Source organism: Convolutriloba macropyga, chromosome 9 (genome assembly GCF_964194025.1).
Source record: "Convolutriloba macropyga chromosome 9, txConMacr16.3, whole genome shotgun sequence".
NCBI classification, from domain to species: Eukaryota; Metazoa; Xenacoelomorpha; order Acoela; family Convolutidae; genus Convolutriloba; species Convolutriloba macropyga.
In genome coordinates, this window is record NC_134476.1 from 51,025,289 (window position 1) to 51,053,169 (window position 27,881).

Here is a 27,881-nt window from a genome sequence, read left to right on the forward strand (position 1 = left end):
TTTTGCGTAAATAAATTTCATCGTCGAAAGTGGCATATGAATTATGAAAGCGGTGACACGTTTAGGTAACTAACTCGATCTAACACAAAAATTTAGGTAACTAAAGTTTAGGTAACTAACACAAAAATCAAAGAAATTTTCCTTTTCGTACATTGGTCACGAAATGCAAGTACACGTGACAATAACTTCGAAAATTTATTTAATCCAATCAAAAACATTTTTTTCATCTTCATATCAGGAGGATAAATTATGGCCAAAATCTGCTCGGCAGCCGCAAGTAAAAAACGACAGGAGTCGAAATATTGACTTCGTAGTGTAATTTATTCATTTACAAAAGCATTTCTAAGCACATTCTACTTGGCTAAAAACTACAATGTTGCACTAATTGAATAATATTGTAATAGGAAAGCACCATCGGTTGTTCTTTAAGCACCAATATAAAAGAAATCATGCGCAGTTGTGAATTTAAAGGTCATTTTTAGATTCTGAATAATTAAAAGCTCGCAAAGATGTCAACCAATAGTTTCGCAACGCTTCTTAAAACGTATCTAATTCACGTACTCTTCACAGTATAGATCAAACAAATACCGGAAGGCACAATGAAAGATAAATATATGAAAACTTTAATAGCTAATTGATAAATTTTAGGTAAAATTTTTAATTTTTTCTTCACTTTCTATCATTAACCTTTATGCTCCTCTCTATCTAAGTAGTGGGATCTTTCACACAACCACTGAATAGGACAATACCCGTGTCAACATGTCGAATGAAGAAAAGGAAAGGTGAAGTTATATAAACTTAATGGGCTCGTCCTCATAAAAACTAGCACAATATGGGACACATTTAACCACGGTGATGGCCGCAGCCTCTGTGCCTTCCTCGTCCACATCTACAAAGCACTTCTGAAGAACTTGGCTGACTTTCAGGGCTGCACCGTCACTGAAACAGATACAAGGTCATATTTCCGTATGAAAAGTGTTGCCGTGTTAAATAGTTAAAAGGTTTCTTCTCCATTTCCAGAATTTAGCAATCAAGTTGGAAAACTTTTGGTAAATATCAAATCTAATGGCGACCAGTACAATATTTTCACATAGTTATTGGAGCAATAAATGCAATGGACGCCAGTTAAGTTTTGCGATCATATCCCAATCAAAACATTAAGTTGGTTCGAGGGTAGTAGCGGGCGCGAAAATTCAAGTTACAACCGAATAAAACTGGACGAAAAGCACTTAGGCGACAAGCGGGAGCTGCACAATATCCAAATTCACATGTTCTTGCGCTTTACCAGTTTATTCCGTTTCTCATTTTCAAAAAGTATGCAAGCTCGATGGTCAGATGAAAAGTTGGTAGTACCAAAAATTGCATTAAAAATTCTAACATGACTAATATAAAAGCTACAAACCTCGTCGCACTTTTGATGTTCATATATCGTTTTATAAAACAATTTCATGATAGACGTTGACAAGGCGGCTCGGTAATGTGCGATCGCACATAAAGTTCCGAACCCGCTCATCCACAATTTTGGCATAATTGTCTACCAAATGAGGAACAGATAGAAAAACACAAAATTCAGGTATTTTAAAAAAAAATGTGTGTGCATGAACGAAAAGACAGCCTCCAAAGCAAATAACTCAGTGGAAAAAAATGAAGCCTTAGGTTGATGAGATATGCCGATATTAAGAAAGCGAGCGAAGACGAACGGCAAAATCAAACAACAACAACAAACATTAATTACATCAAAAAATTTATGTCCGTTTTAAAAAACAAAACTACGTCTTAAAAAACGAAGTCAAAATAGCGTCAGATGAGACTGAAAATAAACAAAAAACTTGCAATTCAACAGAAAAAAAATGGTTATTCACTAGTTTATAAAAAAACTTGGTAACGAAAAGACAAAAAAAGAACAGAAACTTTAAAGTTAGAAAATTAGCTGAATTTAAAAAAAAAACAATTTCAAAGTAATGAAAACCATTAGGAATCAACTAAAAAAATCCCATAGGTTTACAATTACCAATGATTCTATAGAAGGGAATTAAGAATTGGTATTCTATATTTTATGCAGTTACAAAAAGAACAACAAATAGACAACAAACTAAAAATCAATTAAAACTTGCCAGAAAATGCTTTGGAAACCGTAAAGCCAAACTTTGGTCACCAAAATTTGTTCGATTGCACCTTCAGCGAACAGCGATAAAGTATTGTGTGGCCGCTCATTAATGAAAAAAAAGCAACAATTAGACAAAAAATGCAAAATTATGTAATACTAGTTTTTTTTTCGAAAAAAAATTATTTACAAGCATTTATTTCTAATTAATTTATTTCCATTTAAGACATGAAAGCCATTAATTACAAAATGAAAAAATTAAATAGATCCGTTTATTCTTCCAAAGCAAGCCCTCGAGACCTGCAATTATCCAAAACATGTCTTACGTCTACAAAAAGAACGTCACATATGACAAAAAATCAAAAATTAATTTACTTTTTTTTGCGAAAAACCTGTGTCTAAGCCAGTAAAGTCATAACGAATTCTTTAAAAACATTAGATTTTCTGACAACAATCCCTTTTGACAGCTTCCCCTGACAAAAATAATGTCATCAGTTAACAAACAGCCAATAAAAGGAACAAAATTGCGAAAATGAAATGTTTTTTTTTTCATTTTAGAAAACAATTGTTTTCAAAGTCATGAAAGCCATTATCTATCTTCTAATATCAGAAAATCGGCTCATCTATTCTTCCAGGAAAAGCCAATCAAACGGGGTCATTGTACAGGAAATTAAATACGACTAAAAAGACAAAGTAAAATGGACAGTTAAAGTCAAAATTAAAAAAATTCAATTAAATTCTTCGAGAAAGTATTGTCGAATTGGTAAAGAACAACAATCGATATCTTTAAGGATCTAAATATTATCAATTGTGCGGTATTTTGAACGCGAAAAATGTGATATATGAAATCACAATAACGTGATAATTTGACAAAACTAGAAAACTTGAAAAATGGGCAAACACCTAAAAACTAAAAAAATGTGAAATCTAGTAGTATCCAAGCCAGAAAACAATAACTTAAGGCGTAAAACAGCAGTAAAGACTAAATTTGAATTGAGCAGAAAGAAGGACAACTCTTTGATTGCTGACACTAAGCTACAAGCTGACCAAATTAAGAGAAAAATGGAGGCAAGTTCATTAAGCGATTTTTTTATTTAGAACTCAAACATTTTAAAAGTCAAAACGACAATAAGATTTCATGCAATCAACCAGATAAATTTTTTTGAGCTAGTTAGGAAGCCAATAGGACCTATCACGAGTGAGCTTTGATTTGAAATGTTCGGTATTTGATTTAAAAAAAGATCGAATTTTCTTATAAAAAACCGACAGATGACAACCCGAAATATTTTTGGATTGTAACGGTCCAAGATTGGTACAGAACTAGTCCTCTAGTGCTGATTGTCCGCTAGGATTATTTAATTTTGGGCATGTCATTGATATTGATAATTTAATAGTTAAAAATTCAAAAATAAATGCTGCGTTTTTGAAAATCAACGAATAAAGTTAGCAAAAAACGTCAAAGTTTTATTTACAGAGCACTCTCAACGGAAGTGGAAGTGGAATTAGCCCCATTTCAGTCTACAAAGGTTGTGTTAATGGTGTTTGGGTGTGCACTTCCTGCAATTTTATTCAGAGTGGACTAAAGAAACTTATTTCGTGCTGTTTTTGATGAAAGTCTGAATTTTGTGAAATATTTGGCCGGAATTTGTGACAAAAAAAATTCAATAAAAATGGCCGACAATATATTTTGTCTTTTAACGTAAAATTAACAACATTTTCTCGACAAATTGTATTAAATTTTATCAAAATTGCCGAAATTTAGTAAAAAATTCCGAAAAAAGTGAATGAAATCAACGGAATTCACTCTATTTTCTCGATATCTCCTTGTCAAACCTCGATATCTCCCTGTCAAAAACGAAAATCAAGAAAACTTTTTAATTCTATATTCTACGCTGGACAAGCTTTCTAATGAGACCAGTTTAAAATCTCTACGATGAATATATCGATCGGCCAAAATTGACTGAACAAAAAAAACCCATTTGAGTATATAGTTCCTCCCCCCCTCAAGAAGGGTCGGAACAAAAAACGCAAAACAACCTTGGTGTACTTTTCATCTTTTCATTTGACTTTTAGCAGTAAACCGTCGTTTAGTGAACTGACAGTCGAGCATTTTGGATCACGAAAAAAATGAAGTCAAGATCGAGAGATGTTAAGGATAATTCAAATCGGTCAAGCAAAATTTTGCCATAAAAAGATAAACTTAACTACAAACATAGCCGGAAACCAAAGAAATCTGGAAATCTTGCAGTCAAAACCGTCATTGTAATCAATAAAAAAACATTGAATTTCCAAATGAGTATAAATAGGTCAAGGAGCCTAAAAATAACACAAATGGCAGTGTAAAGATATAACATAAATTATAAGTAACAGATAAAAGATTTTCTTCTCAAGGTAGAAGAAACAAAGTCTAAGCTCCCATGTGAGAATACAAACTCAAAAATGAAGCGTTAGTTAAATTTAAAAGGTTTCCAAGAAAGATTGCCGACAATGTTTCCCATTGGGTCATTCTGAAATTGTTGAAAAAAGTAGTTTTTGAAAACTTTTTTAACCCGCCTGTTTGACTCATTCCCTTTAGAGTTTTTTTCAAGACAATTATTAAATGATAAGCCTCTTCGGATGATACTTTTGTCCAGCCATGATGTTTTTGACCTCTCTTCAAGAAAAAATAGTTTTCGTCCTTGAATGTCTGTAAAACTTATAAGTTGGCAAGCTAAGTCCTGTTATTTTCCGGAAGACAGGCTTCTTACATTGCAAGAGTTAATTGACATACACTGCTGTTCTGTATTCAAGCAATTGTTTAATTGGCAGTATATATTTATCTAGTTTGATACTAAGTGATGAACTGTTAAATCTTTGAAAATAACAAGCTTTAAATGCCCAATTGAGTTGCTTTTCTAAGGTTGTCCGAAGATTTTTTGAAATAGACGAAAGCAAAACAGCTGTGTACTGGAGATGACTAATTACAACAGAATTCAGTAGGATTTTGCGCAAATGGTAGGGTACTACGTTTCTCAGGACAAAGTGTTTTCATTCCTTGCGCCATCTTGCTGAATATTTGTTTAACTTGTTGTTGGTACCAGAATTTTTTGTTCAAAATTACTCCGAGATATTTCACATTTTCAACTTCTTTTAATGTACGGTTGTCAACTTTAATAAACATTGCTGCGGATGAAGTGCCAAAGACAATGAACTGTTTTTTCTGAATTCAGTTTTAAAGAATGGTATGAAAAAAAGTCAACAAAAGAAATAAATTTTCTAAATGAAGCTTGCAATCAGTAATTTCGTTGCCGAAAGCATAAAAAACTGCATCGTCAGGGTATTGGATTAAACTGCAGTTGATGTAATTTGGTAGATCATTTACATATAGGTTGAAAAGGAGTGGTCCTAAAACTGTGCCTTGTCGAACTCCTTGCCTGTCCTCCAGATAGTCAGATTCAGCTTCTGGTATCACTACTCGTTGATGTCGGTTACTGAGGTAACTCTTAATGAAAAGGATAGCCGAAGAGGAGAACCAAGGTGTTTAAGTTTTTCTAGTAAAAGCGAGTGGTCAATTGAATCAAAAGTTTTTGACAAATCCAAGTTTTTGTCTTACAGTTTCTGTCAGATAAACAAGAGCATCAATTGTTGAAAAACTTTTTCTGAATCCAAACTGTTTTCGAGACGAGGTTGTATTTTGATAGGTGTTCCTCTATTTGATCTATGATTAATTTCTCAAGAACTTTTGACAAAGCAGGCCTTGTAAAAATAGGCCTATAAATCAGCGGATTTTCAGTGTATCCTTTTTTGTGGATAGGTGTAATATTTGCCAACTTAAGGAGAGAAGGAAATTTGTTATAAGAAATCCGTTAAGGAGAAAACATATCGGCTCTGCTAAGATATGAGCACCATCTTTTAATGCCCCAGCCGGAATAGTCAAAGGACCCAATGGTTTGTTTTTATTGAGGTTGTTGAGAGCTTTACGACACTCAAATGTGGTAAAGAAACGAAACCAGAACTTATTACGGTTGACCTGCTGAAAGTTTTGTTTAATGGTTGGTTTATTCAAAAGATATTCACCAAGTTTACTAAATTTGTAGTTCAGCAAATTCGCTATTTTTTTGCTGTCAGTTGTTACATCCTCGAAGCAGTTTTGTAAGGCGAGAATTTTAGTTCCAGTTCTAGATTTATTTCTGACTTCGCTGATCAGAGTCCATTGTGTCCTGAAGCTGTTCGCAGACTCAATCAATTGTGTTTGGAATCGTTCATGATTTTTCAGATACTCTTTACTCGTCAGATCTTTTAGTTTTAGGAAAATATCAATATTTTTTGATAATAGAGATTCGTTCCTCTTTTTATTGAGGCATTTTGTTGTGTTTGAGACAAACTTATCTGCAAGTGAAAAAATAGGTTTGTGGTTTCGTATAAAAATTTTTCTGATGGGTGCATGTAATCTGATTACATTTGCAATCAGATTTTCAAAATGTCAGAACAATTCTTCGATATAATTAGATTCATGGATTAGGCTCCAGTTAATGTAACTTAGAGAATTTCTGAATTTAAGGGGATCGTAATTACGCTTATCAAATATCCATTTCCTGAGTGATTTTTGTTTTTGAGTCAGCGTGAAATCAGTGAACAGAATTTGTGCTAGATAATCGCTTGTGATAGGAGAGTCAAATACATAATTGTATTTCTCTCTCAGCCAATTATCGGTTATGATATAATCTAATAAACTGCAGCTACCGTTCTGGTGCCTGGTTGCAGTTCTTGAATTCATCAAGTGCAAGTCATAAGGTAGAATAATTGTATCCAAATTCTGGTTTTCTTTGTTGTTCAAGTAATTAATGTTGTAATCTCCTATTAGGCATATTGATTTATTTTCAGTGGAAGCCTTCTCAATGCATAAAAACAATTCATCTAGAAACTTTGAACAAAATTGCTTATTTGGACTGTAAGAAATAATAATCAAGATACTTTTGTGAGAGGATAATTTGCATTCAATCCATAGACTTTCAAAACTTTTGGACATGTTGTTAAAGTCATTCCTGATTTTGGAATTGCAAAATTTTGGTACTAATAATAACAATCCTCCTCCTTTTTTAGCCTGTCGATCACATCTGAGGATATCAAACTGATAGGGATAATGGTTATAAAAACTATTACTATCAGTACTGGTCAACCCCTTTTCTGTTAAACCATAAATACAATTTGGACCAATGTCATTGAGTAAACTTTTCAACTATAGGTGTTTTTTCTGGATAATTTGACATCTAGCATGCACAATTTTCAGTTGCATGGGCCATTTTTTACATTTTGTGTATATACTGCTTAAGGTTTCCAAAGGCCCCGGGTTTCTTTCAAAATCCTTGTGAATTAACATAAGTAAATGAACATATAGAAGGAAAAAGAGCCCAGATGAGGAAAAACATACGAAGCCGAAAACTTTCAGCAGGTCAATTTTTATAAGTTTTTTCAATTTAGAATTGTAAGTGAGGCTCAGTGGCGTGGGATAGTTTGCCTCATCAAAAATAACATAAATTTATCAAATGACAGCTTTCAACATTATACTCAGTTATTGATGTCAAACCGCTCGAGCCCAATGAATCAAACAAACTATCAAAATGTTTCCATTTATTTCATCTAAATGTCAAGGTTTGACAATAATTAATATGGATGATAACGATTAAATGATTGGTTGTTGTTTGGAGGATGTGAAAAGTAACATTGCTGATAATTAGAGAACTTATTCTGCATTCTATAAGAAGCGTTAGATGTTACTTTACTGAACTCAATAACCCCATTTGAGGTTTTTCATAGGTATCCTAGCATTATATTTTTCAGGAATGGTATTCCCAACTTATAATTTAAACGCACGTTGTCATGGTACAGTTGGTTGAAATGTGTGATGCGTGGATTGTAGGAAGGAACACTTCGAATAATATCATTTAGCTTAAGCACTACAATTGCATTATCAACATTCCCATAAGTACTATTTAGCAAATCATTGAAAACTGCAATTTTTTTCATTTTTATCACTGTTTATAGGTATCTCCCTAAAGTGAGGAAATTCACACAGCACCATTGAATCGGGAGTAATTTTTTCCATGCATTTATCAACCAGTTTTTGATAGTCAGCAAACAAATCTTTACCATTTTTGGAAGATTTTGAAACGCTATTAGTCCCATCCTGCAAAATAAGGGATTTTAGTTTTTTCGATTCATACTTGTCAAGAACTTTTAGTTTTTCAAGCGTCGAGGAACCCCGGTAGGCATGAATTGCAACGTCCAGAGGAATACTTGCACCGTCATACAGTTTTGCTATTATGCTACTACCCAAAACACAATTCTTCTGCAAATTTGTGAAATCATTTTTTTGAAATCTCTGACCTGTTCCTGGAACAAACCGAAACCGTTGGGGATAATGCTGACTGTTTCTCAGACTTGTTGTCTTGTTCTCCTCCAAGGCAGGGATGAGCATCAAATTTCGTTTTGAGCCCGTTCAATAACTAATTCAACACTTGTTCAATAAATAATTCTTTACGATGTAATTTATTAGACAAATTAACATAAAGTTTGAAGGAAGTATCTTTATTTAGCTGTTTCCATTCATCAAGATTTAGCAGGTTGGGAAGTTGACAGCTGTAATCTATATTCATTGCTTTTATCTTCACAAGAAATGTTTTACGTAAAGGAAACTGTGAGAATTTGTTCAATTTAATGCGCACGAAACGATTTTGTGTATTCAAAAAAAGAGCATTTAAAGGTCAACTGTTTGAATGAACTGTAAAATGAGCATAGCATTATCATATCAATAGTCATAGCATTATCTTTCGTACAAAGTCAACCATTCTTTGACTCGAAATTAACTTCAAAAATTCACACAAGTTAAGACCACTGTCGTAACGAGGAAAATTTCAGCATTGACACAGTTGAAGCAATCGAAACTGAAAACAAACCCGGCAGATTGCCGGAAAATAGCCGCCGTTGATTCCAATAAGCATGATTGGGATTGAAATAACAGAAGATATTGAAAAAAAAAAGATTTTTGTACAAAAACATTTTTTTTATTCCGATTTATTTTGATGGCATTTCTTAGTTGAACATACTTCTGTTTCTTAGAGAGAGGCTACAGGGGCTCCTATCAATACCAATAAGCATAAGAGATGGTAACTAAGACTTATAGGAACGACGTTCAAATAGCGGGCATCTAAAATTGGGCTTTATGGGTTTATCCCGTTTCTATTTCTGACATCCATTTTTGTACTAACTCTGTTCATTTTGAATTGCTTTGCTGAGCAACTGATGTTCAAAATCACTTTTAGCAGAATGAGAGAAGAGAGAAACTAGGCTAGAGAAGTCAAAAAGATTTCAGGCAAAATGTTGAAAAGGCGGCAAAATGAGGTAAAGCGAAACATTTTTTTATTCGACGAAGTAAAAAAACATAGCAGGACAAGTCCTGAAATACAATTCAAAGAATTGAATGAAAAACTCAGACGTACTCTACCTGAAAAGCAGATCAATTGAACAATTCCAGCCAGAACACAAACAAAATCATCTCAAAAAAATGAGAAATTAAAAGAATCAAAACTAAACAAAATATACTCATTGCTAAAACTCGAAGTTTTCAAACCTAAGGCAAAATTTTTTCCCTTTGAAAATACCTATTTCAAAAATATGTTCAAAATCAAATTTTGTTTCTGAAATCGGTCCAGTATTATATCTGCAAGACCTGAAAAATATTAATTGGCCCTTGAAGATCGATGATTAACTCGAAAATGACCAAAAAATGTAAGAAAAAAGAAATCAATTGCAAATTATCAGAAAATGTTGCTGAAAATCTTGATACAAATATCTTCAGAATCACTTCTATGTCTCTAGAGGTAACCCAGTAACCCAATTGCAAGCTTTAAAAAACTCATTGGCTCATAGACCGATAGGCAATAATTTCTACAATAACTTAAAAAAATAAAATTCGTTCTATTAAAATGTTGAAAGCCATTCAATTGCCCCCTAGCATTTAACAATTATTTAATAACATAATATCAAACATTGGATCAGGTTAACTGTCTACTGAGACAAGAAAAAAAATAAAAAACAAACGTTTTGAAAAAACTTGAAAAAAATTGCAAATTTTATCAAAAAACTTCCAAAAGTCGGAAGGTTAAATTGTTGAAAACTAATCCATTGAAACTAAAAATCATGCAGTAATTTTTATCAGAACGTGGAATAGGTTTTCTCGCATTTGAGAATGGACGAATATCAAAAACAGAAAAAAAACTTTAGGAAGTCTAAAAAAATTGCAGATTTTATCAAAGAAAAAATACTAAAATTCTAACACTAAAATGTTAAAAACCATCCCATTGTTACTAGAAACTATGAAGTGCCCTATTAACAAACCTCAAAGGAGATTGCCTGGTCCTTGAAGCTGGAAAAACTGAAGACGAAAAATTTCAAAAACCTGAAAAAAATGCGAATTTTTTCAAAAAAAATTGCTAAAATTAGTGATATTCAAAAATGGAAACCTATTCCATGGCAACTAAAAAAATTTCAGTAACTTATCATCCAACCACTATTGAGGTTTTATGGCCCCTGGTTTTCAAAAACTTGAATAATGACAATAAATGTCAAAAAAATATGAAAAAATTGCAAGCTTTGTCAAAAAATGCTAAAATTCATGATGGCAAAAAGTTGAAAACCATTCCATTACAACTAGAAACTATGCACTAATCTATTATCAAACCCTTTATCAAACTCTAGAGGAGGTTTCTTGGCACCTAGGGCTAAAAAAACCCAGGGTTTGTGTTTGTAGTACCAAAACTTAAAGATCCTAAAATGATCATAACAAGCAATTTTGTGTCACAAGCGACCTTAATCAACTCTTAAAAACTTCAACCTAACACTAATCAAACAAAGAAACTCAAAAAAATCACAAAAACATGAAAAATTGCACCACTTTGAGCACAAAAACTCCTAAAAATGACCTTTTAACCTTAAATTAAGGCCATCCCAGCAGCTGCACCACTATTAGCACTTGAAGGACAACTAAAGCCCACTTTGGGCCTCTAATGAAACTTAATGCCCGCTGGGCTTTACCTGTTTATCCCGTTTTGAACGATCAAAGTCATTGAAAAATGTGTGAACACATCTTAAAAAAAACACAGCGCACCAATAGAATTCAAATTCTTTGAATTGTAAAAAAAAATAGGAGCGCTATAATAGCCGGCTGAGAAGATGAGGGCGGCTATTAAAAAAAACAAATGCGACATCACGCAGAATGAGAAACATCTATATCTTGAGGGAAAAGTTTCACTGGTAAATCCACAAAACGAGATTATGAAAGCGCAAAAATTGGATTATTAGAACAATATCTTTTTAAGCTGTATTGCCAAAAAATATCAAGATGGCCAAACTGATCCCCCAAAATTTTACCGGGACAACAATTGTCACAAAAAAATCCGTCTAACATTATGGAAACTCCATAAAAGAACCGTAAATTATTGAGAAGGCATACGGTAGCCAACTTTCTTACCAGCTGAACTGTAACAGACTTACTCCTTTTTTGCACAGATTTTTGATGAAAAGAATTCGTTCATTGCAAAAATATATTTGATAAGAAAAAAGAGAGCAAAAAGCAAAAAGATTACAGATTGGGGCAAAACAATAATTTACATAAGATTATGCAAACAACTCATCATAGACAATTTCAAAGACAGAGATACAAACAGAAAAGTTGCCAAATAGTAGATTGTGGGGTTGCAGACAAAATATTTTAAAAAAACAGTTAGAACAAAACCAAAAATCGAAAGCAAAAAACTTGAAAAGTATGGTAAAACCACCAAAAACGGTTTCATATGGGTACAATTTATGAAATAAAGATGCTGAACCAAAAACTGAGAAAACTATGCATATGATTCAATAAGAGGATACTATCATACAGACTGATTACAAAGCAAGACTATTCAAGATTTAAGTGGGGGGAGGGAGGAGGGGTCAAGCATTGGGAGGGGAGGGGTGATAGGGTTGGGAGGGCTGAACGAGGTGATTCAGATTGCCAGGTGATGGAGCGTGGACCCGGTGAGTGCTGGGATAAGGAGTGAGTGAGGAGGGTAAACTTAAGATTAAGAGTCGCCCTTCACACCATGAAGCTGTCTCATCAAAACATCCGTTGAATCGCATACTTCCAGACTAGTAAGGCTGAAGGCTCAAGAAGAGCTCCTCAGCCACCTAACGCTCTCTAGACTGTACCTGTTTATCACATTTACAATTATATTTTTAATTTTGCATCGCTATTGTCAAGAAACTTGAATCCATCTTGATTAATTCCAGAATAATTCAAATAAAAATTTAATTATACAATTAACAAACAATGCTCAAAAAATATCAATTATAGTCAAAAGAAAATGAGAACAAATCTAAAAATTAAATCTATATAAAAATTTCCAGCGATCTTACCAGACTAAAGTAATAAAGATAATTCTGCTAAGAGAAAAGTAAGCAAGCAGATTGCCAAAAGATTGTCAGCAGATTGTCAAATAATAAACAAAGGTGGCAGATTGCCAGAAAATAGCCGCAATAGATTCGTAGATCGGCAGTCTAAAAAAAACAGAAAAAAAGAAAGACCAAAAAAATTTGTCTTTTCATTGAAGGCTGATCTGCTATATTTTGATTAAAAATCTGTACAAATTATCGCTGCCTCTTTTAGCTGATCTCAAATAACCTTCATTTAGAGTGAAACACACCTATTTGACCTTATCTCTTTCAATAAAAGTAAATAAAAGTCAATTTCAAAGTGAGGAAGTCATTTTTGAGAGTGAGGTAAGTCAAGTGCGAACAAAAATTTAATCACGCGAATGAAAAAACTCGCTCCACTAAGAGCGAAAAATGACGTCACACATGCAATTCAGTTGAAATTGCATGAACGAATGAACAAAAAGTGGCTGTGACGTCATATGGTCGTAAAAAAAATCATGACGACGAAATAAAAAAAATAGCCGGAAGAATTCCGGAAGCGACTCGAAGCACCAAAACCTCACAAAAAGCTGAAGTCATTACCTTTTGTATTAAACCATTAACTCATTACCTCCCCGGGTGTGATCTAAAAATCGGTGAAATTTGAACCACTGTCACCAAGAGAAAGAAAATGCAGCAAAATTTTATTATTAAAAACCTTTGGTAACGTTAAAAAAGTCTGAAATTTTTAGGATGGTCACGAAACTGATAGCCGGACAAAGCTGACAAGGCCATCAATTGCCCTCAGATAATTATTGATTCTAATCTGTAAAGGATCGCGAAAGCAAATGGCAGATAAAACCTTTTCAAAAAAGACAGGAAAGTCAAAATTATTCAAAAAAGAGTGCTCAAACTTACGAATCAGAGAAACACTACAATAAGGTTTCTAATCACGGCAATTAGGACAAAAATATTACATGATTCTTCCTTGCTGTATATATGCTAGACAACATGATTTCATACTAATTCAAAAATTAAATTAATCATAGAAAAACAAAAGCAACAGAATAATATTCAAAGGCAAAAAATCGTCTAAAAACAATACTAAGCCCGGAAGAAAATTGCAATGAATAGTAATAAGTAGAAATGTTGGGAAAGACTTTCTAGCAAACTCGCAGTACTGCCTTATTTTGAATTAAATCAATTGCAAACCGAAAAAACCAAGATCTAAGAAAAAGCTGAATTCATTCAATTTTTTAACCACTGAAAAAATCAATATAACGAATATAAAATTAGGCGCCAGGACAAAAATAGAATGATACAAACGAGAATATGAAGAATATGGACCCAATGTTAGGAACACCGTAACAAAAAGACCAATTCGTGATTTTTGAAAGTTGAAAATCAAATTTAAAAAAATCAAGAAAAACGAGTACATTTCATTGATCAGCATTCGAGACATAGAAAAGACAACGAGTCATTCGAGACAAAATTCCAACTTGCTGAACAGAATAAAACAAGAAAAAGCAGAATTCAGACATGCGAAACAGTAAAACCTTTTGCAAAAAAGTGGTCATAAAATATTTAAGACTGCATTTATGAAAAAAATTTATCTGTTTTTTCAAAAAATTAACACCAAAAAATGATTGAATTTTTATTGAAAAGAAATTAAAGTCCCTCATGTTCCCCAAAATACTATTTCTAGTAATTAAAAGCAAAATACAAACAAAAAACTGAAAAAAACTGGCAAAAAACTACGAAAATCGGATTAGCAAATGTACAGTTTTATGAAACAAAATTACATCAGGCTATGCAAAATACTGTGCTATCAATTTCCGGGGTTTACATTTCAACATAGCGTCGATTAAAAATTATTTGTACAAAAAACCAAATTACAAGCAAAAAACTAGGCCACTTAGACGAAAAAAAAACGGCTAAAAACGGTTATCTATCTGCCATTCAGTCAAAAACTACTTTTCAATGTCAAAAAATCATTCACTAAACGCAGCGCATGATCAAAAAAACTTCTCTCGCTCAGAAAAAATTAGTTCACACTGCAATTTTACTCGCTTTCGCTTTTAGGTCAAAACATCGTCTGAACGAATAGTACTTCCGGTAAAAAAAACCTTAAGAAAACCAATACTCCTCTTCGAATCGTAAAAAACCAAGAGAAGGCCAATAATAGCCCCAGCTATTATTGTGCGGCTATTAACAAAACAGTAAAAAAAGGCAGTGTCAAAGAGAAAAGTGGCAATTTTAACACAAGAGCCTTCTTAACATTAGATATTAGATTGAACTTGACTCCGATGACATTCAATTAGTGTTTGAATGACAACTTCAATTTTTTGTGCAGAAGACTTTTTTAATGCGCTAAGTCAAGGATGATCAGAATACTTATTATTTCAATCTCGAGGAAACCTACTCCAAGCAACAAAGTAATAGAAATCACCGAAGAATTGAAAAACGTAACGTATTCGGTGCTATGAGCTTTTGAAATGTGATCAAACAATCGGTCGCAAGATAAACGGATGATTCCGCACTAAAAATACCGATAGAGATTCGCTAAAACTGTCTCAAAAAATTATTAAAAGCTGTTACATGTACGTCACTGGAGAGGCGATTGGACCAGTCAAAAATCATATAAGAAAACAAAAAAACTAAAAACATAAAAAAACCATTTAAAAATCTTTAAAACATGTAGTGACAGAGTCGGTAAAACCTTCAAATAAGATTCCAAACTACAAAAAGCTTGAATAATATCGCGTCATTAGAAAGAAAATGGGAGTTGTCGTTGTAAATAATAAGCTACAGAACATTCGAAGAACGAAAAATAAGGGCTCTATTAATTCACTCAAAAAACAAAAGCTTTGAAAAACCTTGTGCGTGTGTATGTATGCATGCGTGGGTGGGCGTGTTTGTGCGTGAGCATGTGTGTTTCTGTGTGTGTATGCGAGTGTGTTTCTGTCTGAGTGAGTTTCTGTGTGTATGTGCGCGCGTCTGTGTGCGGTGTCTCTGGGTGTGTGTGTGTGTGTCTATCTGTGTGTGCGGCACTTGAGTGTATATACTTCGCAAGGAAATATCAGCAAATTAAACTGAGGAGGTGATGACTGAGGGTGGTCAAAGGTAACTTTCAGAACCGCCCTTCACGCCCTGAAATTGTCTCCTCAAAACAATTTTGGTCAATAGTATACTTAGAGACAAGTAAGGCGTAAGGCTATAAGAGAGCAGCTCAACAACTTAATGCCCTCCGTGCGCTACCTGATTATCCCATTAGGTCAAATGGGTCAGAAGGAAAATCGGTCAAGCGAAAAATCGCTACAGAAAGACCACAGGACTAATACAATTGCTACAAAATTCGTTTGAGAGCAATTGAACATCACCGTATACACCTCATCAAGTCTTCCAAAGAAGATCCCACCCCAATACAAACAGATCGATCCTTTGGATTGTAAAAAGCGCAACTAAAAAAGATCCAGCTGTGTACATGGCAACGGCTATTAAAAACTTTTACCACAATTAGCTTATAATTTAGCTTGGCAGGGAAACTGGACCGTTTTGAAATTATAATATAAATATTTGATGCTTATCGAGAGGAAAAACCTCTAGGGTGCCACATATGATTTGATAAATAAGTGCGCAATCGTGAACTTAAAACTAAGCCAATTAATGTTAATAAGCAACTTAATGAAATGCAAGATTTGAGTCAGTAAGCAAATATTATTGCGGTAGAAATGAAAGAGTACTCGACCCAAACACATCTTTATTAAAATGAAGTTCCAAATGAAACCGATAGCTAAACAATAGCTCACCTGATCTTTGAGAGCTCTGCGTTGTTACTGAAAGCTTTCTTAACATCCATTCTCTTCAACATTGGAATCAAATCAACAGAGGCTTCAACCCTGAACTTAGGAAATTTAACGTCGAGCCAGGATTTAATCGCATTGTCTCTCAGCATCTTCAGAGATTCATATTTCAGATGTTTTACGAAATCAAGAGCAACTGATCCGGAATCTGGCAGTAAAATTCCCATTTCCCAACTGGTAACCAAATAAGGGAAAAATGCCATGGAGAAGTTGGATTCGCGAATGTACCGAAACTGTTGAATCTGATGCATCAAATCAGCTTTTACTGTCTTGGCTTCCGACACTATGAAATCTCCTTTGCTCGTACTCTGTTCGGGAAAAGGTTCATCCCACTTTGCCTTCATATAAACTGCATTAATAAGGGCCATAATGGTAAATTATCCGGTACATTCAAAATCTGCCCAATTTTTCCATCTGTTTCTTTTGCAACCCATCCGTTGACACCTTTCACCCCCTCCATAGACCCAAAATCAACAGTTGCAACGTAGGCTCTGAAATCATCTCTCAGCATTGATACAAAATCAACCGACGCATTGAAGCCATGTTGTAAGAAGACGCCATTAGCAGTTGTCAACGTAAACGCACGGCCACAAGATCCGTTCAGTGTCTTTATGACGTCATTGACCTCACTTCCGCAATAATCCGGCGATGTGCACAAAGCCTGATGTAATTCAGCTTTCGTTTCTCCTTGGGCACCCCGTTCCAGCATTGACATGCACAAGAACACGCTTATAGGAGATAGTACGCAGTTGGAGTCCTTGTTGTTCTCCAGGTAATGTTTGAATAGAGAATAGCCGAAATCGGCCGAAGATTTGAAAATATTCTGGCTCATTAGTAAATATTTCCCCTGTATGAAATTTATCAGATTGACTGGAATAAGAATCAGTGCACACTATCTACAACTTCATAGAAATTACTGTTCGTGCACCCCGTACCCAGCACATACATAGGCCTGAAAACAGAGAGCTGGGTTAACACAGATAGCAGCGTCAAATAAACAAGCAACCCTGTATTTTAATATTTAAAAAGAAATCTCCGATAAAAAATAATTACCGGAATTGGATTCAAGATATAGAATTATGTGCCTTACTAACAACAATCTAACAGTTTTGAAAAATCTTACAAAACGAAACAACTTCAACAAATCAAAAGCAAAGCCCATCTACTATAATGTTTCCCAAATGTTCTTCACATTTTATTCCCTCCATAGCACTCTAAAAACTTGGTGGATAATTAGCTTTAAGCAGGCTGCCCGAATATTGTAACAACTCAGTAGATACAAAAGCAGCGTAAAGCCATTATTACGTTTGCCAGAAAAAGCCGCTGGCTATTTGAAAACTGTGTGCTATGTTTAATTGAAACAGCAATCTCTTGTCCAATATGTTATGATAAATAAACCTGGCAGCGTAAAGAATAATGGAACTCAAAGCCAGAACCGTCGAAGTAGAAAGTACGGACATTTTGGAAACATTTGAAACGGAGAGAACCTCGTATTTTATTTTTTCAAAGATCAACTTAGGCAACTGGTGAAAAAGTTGGGCAATTGGAAACCTGAACGGCCGACAAAGTATTCTTCTCGTCACTCTTCGATGTCTATTAAATAGGCATTACCCGCGTTCAAAGTGCCACAAAAAACTCATTTGGGAGAGATCACTTCTAACGCCAACTTGAGAGGAATATTTCACATTTTTGGGACGACTTAGATTTATCCGACATTTAAATCGACTACCCAATCCTGTCGTCCTTTTAGTCATTGCCAGGATTTAATAATTACAAACGCTATTAGATAACAGTTCTTCATTAGTTATATCAATACATTATACTTTGTGGACATTTTCTAACAAGCGGCAATTATATAAAAATTTCAAAGACTTTGAGGACAAGAAATGATCGGCAACTACTTATAGTACCAGCAGAATCTATAGCATGGGCTGCGGCCGAAAATATTAATTCATTGAACTGAAAAAATTATTCTCGACACTTGGAAACTTCGCAGCAACAAGGAAAGTGCTGTTAACCTAAAAGGAATTATAAATAGGTGACGCGCAGTTGGAAAATAAACATAATAAGCACTCCATTTAATTTTTAACTATCGAATGAAAAGCATTTTTTTTCAATCTCGTCCTATCTTCAGCAAAGTGTTCTCGGAACGGCCATTTTATGAGATTTTTTCCACTAATTTAGCATTACTGTATATTGAAGTCAATTGATTTCACATTTTTCGCCAAAAATTTTCTATTGTGACAAACAATTTTCACGAAAGAGAAAAACTTTGCAATTTTTGCCATTTTGCTGATTAAATTTCGGTCACATCTTTTTATATTTTTATAATTCGTAATCATCGTTTCAACAGTTCAATTAATAGTCTAGCAGAGCTGCAATTTCTAGATTGCCGGCAACGAGCAGCCACTGAACAACCTACTCTTGAAATGGGTGGAAAAACGCAATGGTCGCAAACAACATAAAATAGTCAATGAATGCATTTATTCATATTTTTAAGACACCTAAAAATGCAAGAGACTCCTTTGTTATCGTGATGTAAAAAATTCATACAACAAAGAAGTACCGCAACAGGCTACTACGATATCAATAAATTAATTAGACTCCAAACTAATTTTTTCTTTATTTCAAGAAAAAACTTTTGCACTGGAAAACCTGCTTCTCGGAAATCTCGACTCAGGGAAAATTTTTCATCAACTCTTTCAACCAACTTCCGACTTCCACGTCTCACGAATTGCTCTCAAATGACTAGTGGGAACTCGAATCTATTGCAGCCAGCTTCAGTCGGTAACAAAATGCACTAAGTGGCCTTAAAATGACACATTAGAGGTTTTTATATGTCGCTATAACTACCAATAAAATTTGGAGGAAAAGCATCAATTTTGGCGCACTTTGCATTTGACTTTTAGAAGTGCACTTCCGCCACTTGAGTTTAACTGCTGACACCTGTGAATGAGAGAAATTTAGATCACACAAAACAAAGAAGTTACGGTAGAAATAGTGACTCCAAAAAAACAAAAGGTTCCAGCGAAAAAAGACACACGTTTACAATAATTGCTGCAAACTCGTTCGAGAACAATTACGCATTTTATGCAAAACTGAAAAAATAGCTTTAAGAAGCCAGAAATGAAATTTGCTACCTCTGCAAAAATTTTTTACAAACTTTTCTCTCTCTCTCCCAAATCCTGATCAGAAACCATTCTTAGCTTATTTCTGCTTCTCTCTTTTGTTGAGCAGCGATTGACCCATGCACAAGTTTTTCCAAGAAGTGCTAACCTTTATATTCTGATTAATTGACACCGGACTTAAAACAACAAAGAAAATCATAACTCCTCTTCCAGTCATTGGTATCAAACGTTTTTACATTCCCTTTCAGATAAGCCACAAGACAGGTTGATCTAACGACTTTTCTAGGAAGCCCAATATGTCATCAAAAGTTATGCATTGAATATCTTGGTCTAGTTATGCGATGAATAACTCATTAGGCCAGCTCGGGTCAAGTTAGGTATTCTGGTTTCAAGCGGTTGCCTGTCCAACCAGCTCATCCATCAGTCGATGTCGGACACTCTTTACCGCCAGTAGTTTCTTCTCATCTTGCACTTAGTTGATTCTCATTGCTTGTATTCCATTTTGTTGTATTATGCACAACAAAAACAAATATAATTGACTTTTTGTCTCTCCTACATTATCCCTTTCCTGTCATTTTCAGCATAAAGATACCTTTTGTTCTTCTAGATATAGTAGGAGTAACAGGCGATCAAGACAGTGGGGGAGGGGGTAAAAGAATGAAACTATGTATCACGATTAGGTATACCCAATGCATAAACAACAACGAAATCCGTTCCCGTACCATTCAGTTCCCCCTTATTAATTAGCCAGATTTATCAAATCAACTTGCGCAAACTCATATGACAAGAATACTAGTTGGAAATTTTCTTTTTTTATTCCATTTCTTCCAAAACTTCAGAAACTTTCCCCAAAAATTTATGAAAAATAATTCAATTCTTAACCAATTTCCAACTAATTTACATGATATCTTCTTTGTTTTACACATAAAACAAAAAATACTTGCCTAAGCTATCCAAACATGAACCATTTTAACCAAAAATTATTCAATTTTACGCAAATTTTCGAAAAATTTCTCAAATTTTACCCAATTTACTATAACGACACCTTATTTTTACCCAATTCTACCAAAATTTACAGAGAATATACCATATTATCCAAAATTAACAAAAATTACCCCAATCCTGCACAACTATCAACCAATTAAACAAAAATTTACTAAAAGTTCATCAACAATTACCCCACTTTAACTTAAATCAACCAAAATATTCCCAATTTTACCCAATTTGGACCCAATTTATCCAATATTTTCCCAATTTGCTCAAAATTTACTGACTTTAAAAAGCCTCCGGTGAAACCGTTCCTATTAAATAGTACGTATGTCACAACAAAATCAAGATCTAACGCCTGGATAATTTTTGGAAAAGGTTGGTAAATTGGGAAAATATTAGGTGACTGGGTTCGGAATCGGGTTGAAATGGTTAAATTTTTAATTAAATTTTGGATTAAGTTTCAAAAAAATAATTGAAAGTATTGAAATAAACTTTGCTTAAAGAAACTTTGCTTAAAACAGGACAATTAGTTGATATTGTGTATATAACGGAAACATTTTTTATAAATTTTTTTAATGAATTTAGATGACATTTGGGAAAATGGGTAAAATTAGGGTAAATTTCAGAAAATTCGGATGAAAATGGTTGAAATTCGGGAAATTCTTGAAAAAATTGGGATAATTATAATTGTTGGAAAATATGGGTAAAATTGGGACGGTATTAGGTCAATTGGATCGAAATTTCACGTAAAAAGATTTTATTGAAATTTTTTTAAATCATTAGTGCAATTGATCGAAATTATGTGATTGCTCTTCTGTTTGCTTAAAGTTTATGTATCTACTGTTGCTTATAGACAGAACCGGTAGGAGGTCTAACTCGAGCACTTTATAAAATGGCACTGCGCATATTTTAAACTCTCAGAACTTAATTCAATGCATCTCATTATTTTCAGGAGTGAATGAACAATATTGGATATTATTCGATGCCGAGAATTGAATTCAAGTACAAAAAGACAAGAAGAAAGCAAAAAGTATTTTCAATTTGAGAAAAATCAATGAGAAAGCAAGTCAACATTTTCGCGTCAAATTGCAGAACAAGAGCCGCAAAGGTCGATTGAATCCACTATCGCTAAAAATCGTTTCGGATATCTGAAGCAAAACATCGCAATTTACAAACTCGCACTAAAAGGATAAGAACATTTGACATACTAATGCCTGGGGGAACATAACCGAATTTTATTGTGTCGAAATGAGACGACTCGTGCAAGCTCTTGCAAGGCATCGAAATTGCCAACACATTTATAGTTATTGCTGGACCAGGCTTGAGACCACTATCATCCACAAAAACCCCACGAAAATATTTTCGGTCCAAAACTTTTGAAACACTGTTTGATAAATGTATATATTCAATTTATATATGAAAACAAGGGGCTGAAAATGGGGAATTCAGTAAAGACGACATGATTGAATCATCCAAAACTGTACAATAAACACACACAAAAAAACAAAGTACTACATTAGTGGCACCAATTTATGCTTCAGATCACTGATCTCCTCAGAATCTTGAGCCAGCATGCGAAGATACAGAAAAAAGTAAAAAGAACATCAGGCACAAAAAATGTGCCGCTAAACCTGTTTCTATAAACTTGTTTTTTTATATTAATTTAAATATTTGTCTTTGACAAAAACTAAAACTACCTCTTTTCAATTAATTAATCGAGAAACCAAACGAAAACCCAACTTTCAATTAATTAAAAAAAAAGTCAATGGAAATAACTTAGATATAACCACTCCATTCTAGGCAAATCCAAGTCCAATTATTCTGCTGGAAAAAAAAATCAAACAGCCCGGGTTTAAAAACCGGGATTAAAGACCAATATTTCATTTCATAAAAATTAAATGGGACCGGAACAATAAAAGGATGAAAACCTTCAAAGAAATTTAATTCTTGCCATAGGGCGGCAATTGCAGGACGACAAGAATTCACCCACAATTTAACTAAAATTTACAAGCGGCTTCACTGATTCTAATTTAGAGCAGATATTCACTGCATGAAGAATAGGACTCTCAAAAAGAACGAACTTAGAGTAAAAGTTTAAAAGTTGACAAGTCTTGACTTCCTTTATAAAGACATATTTCAAATTCTCTTTATATCAAAATATTGTAATTATTATGTGCTATTAATTTTCAACTTCAGTGCTGACTGTTTTATTCCGTTTTGCAAATGAATTCTACTTTTCAGGAGTTTCAGTATGCTCTTCAGTATCTTTCAGTAATCATCTTTTCCAAAAGCATGAAATGTTAGCGGACTTGATTCGAACACCACCCCGGCAAACAGTTCTCCCATTTTGGTTACAAATGTTGGAATAATGACAGCAAAAAAGCTACACAGAATTTTGAACTTATTCGGCCGCAATGCGGGAGGAAACATAGCGCGGTGACACTGTTAACATCATCTTAAGATAGCTAACATTGCTACTGAACAGACATGCTTGTAATTCAGATAGATATAAAAGGATTTCTCGCAAAATCCGATAAGCTTTTATAACTTCAATGAATTAAATTTTTAAATTTTTGAATGCTTAAATCTGGTTAAAAATTACACCTAAATAAATAATAGTTCCATAATTTAAAAAAATGTAAATGCATGCCAATACATTCTGCTCGTACAGAGTGACATGCAAAAAAATTTTCATTTAATTCATAAACATTAAAAATGAGGTAAGTTCATTGAAAACAGGTTACGCATGGCACGTCACATACGGTGCCCCCACCAAGGGAAGGAAACAAAATGGAAATAAGGATAGAAAACATGCAGATTGTAGACTAACATTTGAAACGACTCATTTACTTTTAAAAATGTGAGAAACAAACCATTTCCGTCACATTTTCACCATGTATATTGAAGTACACAGAAACAAGCTGAAGAAGCTGGACTAAGCAGTTGGGTCAGATACGCATCCACAGAACAAGACAATGCCACATCTTGAGTTACGAATGAAAAAGATAAAAGGCGACGTCATTTGGAACAAGATTGGTCCATTGTAACCCAAACAGTACTCGCGAGTATCCACTACAGTAACAGCCGCTGCTTCTGTTCCCTTTTCATCCACATCCACATAACACTTTTGAAGCATTTTGCTCACTTTTGTGTGAACATTACGGCTAAAATAAACAAATTTTCAAACCTCAATGCTTGCATAACCTGACAGTCGAATTTATATACTTGCTTCTACCTTTTGAGAAATGATGCAAACCTGTGGGTTACAAAACAGTTTCCCGAAACTGAACATTAAAATCAGAAACTTCGCGTAATTTTTTTGTAAGCGTACTTCGAGTTGTTTGCTATATGATTATTGTGCACATGAAGTACTGTTTTGTCTACATGGCTCTTAACAAATACGTTTAAACCACAACCCAACGTTAACCAAAAAGAAAACTGATACAGCAATTACTGATCGGCTAATCAAATCAGAGATGTCTATATATAAATAGTTCGCAATTCAATTTTACTGCTGAACTTATACAGTTTTCTGACTAGCTTTAAACAACAAAGAGATTTTAACGCTTCATTACTATATTGTTCAAAGTATTTTCTTCTTGAGTTCGATTGTTGAAACAATGGAAGACAACTAGCTTATCATAGACGAGGAAACTCAGAGGCTGTTGGCTCAAGAAGTTGAAAGCCAGCACAGAAGAGCACAGCTGAAAAATCTAGCGGTTCTACCGCCTCAAAAATCAACCTCTGATCACAAAAAGTCCTATGAACTTTCTACATTTGCGGAAGAGACAGAGAAGACTTACAGAACAAAAGCAATACATCCACAGGGACAGTAGTGCCATTAACAGAACTCTTCTTTAGCTCCTACAGAAAGCAAAAACCTTTTCGAAAAAGATAAATTTTTTTTAAAAAATCTTTATATTTAGTCTATAAACTTAAAGAGGAATAGATTTAATGCTTTTCAGATAATTCCAACAAGGCGTGATCTACCTCAAAACCTGCTTGCAAAACCTGACAGTCGAATTGATACTTGTTTCTGCCTTTTGAGAAAAGATGAAAACTTGCGGGTTAAAAAACAGTTCCCCTAAACAACATCATAATCAGAAACCTCGCCTAATGTTTTTGTAAGTGTACTTCTGTTTGTCTCCTATATTGTTGGTGTGGACTTCATGAAGTACTGTTTTCTCTACATGGCTCTTAACAAATAGGTTTAACCAAAACACAAGGTATGCAATCAGTTATAGTGCAGTTCCTGCATTATAGTGAAAATGACATCATTTACGACAACTTGCTGCTAAAATTTATCTGCCAACAAACCCACAGAACGCTATACTGGTTTACAATAACGAAGCAAACTCATGTTAAAGCCAGCATTAAACAATAGAGGGGTATGTTAAATATGATAACAACCACAAAAACTTGTCGCGTATCAGTTCTTTTCAATGAAGTTAAAGGCGCATATAAGATTTCGAAGCATTCGTTGCCTGTAAAAACTGTTGCCAGTAATCATTACAACCCAATCCAAGTCCCTTTAAACAGCACTAGGCTGCAATGAAATTGAAGGAGCAGGAGGCGAAAAATCGAAATTAATACTGGCAACTTCCTGAGAGAAAAACAAAATTCAAAGATGCCTTAATTGGTTAGATGGGTTTCTAAGTATCATTTTGTGCAATTCGTGTGTATTATACTGTACTTGAATATAGATAAATTATTGTCTAAGGAACAATTTATCCTGGAATGATACGAGACGGAAATCTATTACGTGAATTAAAACTCAACTGACCGATCATAGACTCCGAAACCTATTCTCAGTGATAAATTGCTAATACTTAATATTAGTCTGTCAGTCTTGATAGATATTTGTACAGTTCGTATTTGCACGAGTTCGCAATATTACATTACTGTCGTTAACATTGAAGTAATAGTTCAGCCTTTTTGATAAGGCTGAGTTCACTAGTAAAAGGCAAATTGAGTTAGGTAAGTCGATTCTTTGCCGTTTGTGCCCATTTAGCGCGTGAATCTAATTCGCACCCCAAGTGCCATATTTTACATAATTATTATTTATTGGCACGTGCTATATAATGGGGGTGCATAACGTCCTGGGGGCACAAATGGAAAAGATCCCATTAGTCTACTTCATGCGCAGAAATAAGTAGCACCCTATTACTTATCCTTAACACTGTAAAAGGAGCCCTCTTCAGGTCTGATTTACAATACCAAGGAATTGCTTATCACAAGGTCGTTCACAAAATTCAGAAGCACCGAAATGACGAGAAGCTTACCTAAGTAAATTGCCTTCCTTTCTCATTTTTCGACAGTAAAGCACGTTATGGTGAAAATTAGAGCCATTGAGATCATTAGGTACGCAACCGTAATCAGTCTGAAAAATCCTTTAGGGTATTCTCAGGGTTTTTTGTTCAAAAATGTGATCTAATGATAAGCTGTCTTCAACAAGCCTCTAGCTGGCTTTCTGGCCAGTCCAGTAGTATGTGATTTTGTAAATTATGCGATTTCATAATTCTGCAAGAAGAATTAAATTATTTTTTAATATAATGATAACCCAGGATAGGAGCAATTCTGATCCTTTATCCTGTTTTCATCAGTTAAGTTTAAACTCACTTTAATTTTACTGTTGTAACTCTTACGTTCAATAGTCAAAAAATTATCGAGTTAACTTTATATCGAGAAAATTTGATGGAATATTAAATGGAAGCAGTATCAAACCTGATGTTTGGAAATTGTGCTCGATTAGAAAATGCAGCCTCCACGCCCATTAGCTTCAAGATAGGGATTAAATCAATTGAAGTTTCAACTCGAAACTTAGGCATCCAAACATCCAAATTCTCTTTTCGTGCTCGTTGCCTGAGAGACGTCAGCGAACCTTGCTCCAAATATTGCACGAAATCCTTCAGATCAGACCCCATGTCGTCAGGAAGTAGGATTCCCATTTCCCAAAAGGATTTTTTGCCCAACATCCCTGAATAGGGTAGGAAAGCTAAAGAAAAGTTTGCTTCTTCGTCGCGAACGTAATAGAATTTGTTGGTTTGTCGCATCATATCTGTCTTGACGGTCGTAGATCTCGACACATGGAAATCACATTTCCAAGTATTGTCATCCATAAAACTCGAACTCCATTTTCCTTTCATGTATACAGCATTGATCAAAGCCAGAACAGTTTCGTCAGATCCATAATCAGTTATTTCTTTGACTTTTCCATTGGTTTCTTTCTTAACCCACGCGTTCAGCTTTTTCATTCCCTCTACGCTACCAAAGTTAACAAAATCGACATGAGCATTGAAATCCGTTCTCATCTCAGATACAAAATCAGGCAATGGTTCGAAAACCTCTTGTAGGAAGAGTCCATTCGCTAAATTTAAAATAAATCCAGGAACCGAAGACTCTTTCAGCGTTTTCATTATGTTCTGTGATTCGCTTTCAGAACCTTCTGATGAAGAATACAAAAGTTTTTCAAGTTCAGTTTTTGTTGCTCCGTTCGCTCCACGTTCTAGCATTGACATGCACAAGAATACGCTCACTGGTGATATGACGCAATTAGGGCCTGGGCAACGGTCAACGTAGTACTTGAACAGAGAATGACCGAAATCACCTGAATTGTTATAGTGTTGCCTCTCCTTCCGGGATATAGTATTAAAGATACATTTCATCGTAATCAATCTGTACTGGAGGAAACTTTCACACAAACAATTTATAAAAAATGTTGCTTCTGAACCCGTAGACACAATTGCGATTGATAGAAGCCATCATAAACTAACAATCTCAGAGCTTCTCTTTCTATAGAATAAAAGATCTCATCGATTATCTGAAAACGTATCAATAGTTTTAAGCGTGAAAACGCAGATAATTTAAGGACAGCAATTATATGTTGATGGAGCTCATATGGAGCACAGGTCGAAAAATTTAGTAAACATACCCGGCAGATTGACAAAAGCTAGCAGCCATTGATTCTCATATCACCGATTGGCTTTGACAGAACAGAAAAATTGCACGCAAATATTCTTTTAAGTGCGAACCATTTCGATATACTCTTATTTCTTAGCGAGAGTATACATGGGAGGGGGGTAGTACCAATACCAACAATGGAAAACAACTGAAACTGTTATATCATGTGATCAAAGATGTGTCTCGTTTTCGTTTGTGCCCTTCGTACGTTGGTCATCCCAAGTTACAGAGCAAGAGCAAAAACATAGTAAAGCATTATCAAAAAACATGGCACGCGCGTCTGGGTGTGTTTAATATGGGACGCACGAACTGGAAAGATCCAGAAACCATTCGGGAACTGACTCCAAACTGACTCAGACTCCAAACTGATCCAAAAACTTAAATTTAAAACAAAATTAGATAGATAAG

At 34.4% G+C, this 27,881-nt stretch overlaps 2 protein-coding genes across 2 annotated transcripts; both read right to left on the reverse strand.

Annotated features, from left to right (window-relative positions):
* Nucleotides 1-288: 288 nt before the first annotated feature.
* On the reverse strand, nucleotides 289-23,454 carry LOC142345832 (leukocyte elastase inhibitor-like). The gene is given in 4 exon segments (XM_075398233.1): nucleotides 289-939; nucleotides 16,342-16,759; nucleotides 16,762-17,347; nucleotides 23,387-23,454. Coding segments are annotated over 3 exon segments (1,035 nt in total). The 5' UTR covers nucleotides 17,228-17,347; nucleotides 23,387-23,454; the 3' UTR covers nucleotides 289-788.
* LOC142345831 (leukocyte elastase inhibitor-like) lies at nucleotides 22,607-27,329 on the reverse strand. The gene is made up of 2 exons (XM_075398232.1): nucleotides 26,238-27,329; nucleotides 22,607-23,677 (listed from the first exon to the last, which is right to left on the reverse strand). Exons 1-2 carry the CDS (start codon nucleotides 27,176-27,178, stop codon nucleotides 23,449-23,451), a joined length of 1,170 nt encoding a protein of 389 aa, XP_075254347.1. The 5' UTR covers nucleotides 27,179-27,329; the 3' UTR covers nucleotides 22,607-23,448.
* Between the last annotated feature and the right edge of the window lie 552 nt (nucleotides 27,330-27,881).

Coding starts and splice junctions, on each gene's coding strand:
- LOC142345831 (XM_075398232.1), bottom strand. CDS start 27,178: ATGAAATGTATCTTTAATACTATATCCCGGAAGGAGAGGCAACACTAT. Junction 23,678..26,237: donor GCACAATTTCCAAACATCAG/GTTTGATACTGC, acceptor TGTTTATTTTAG/CCGTAATGTTCACACAAAAG.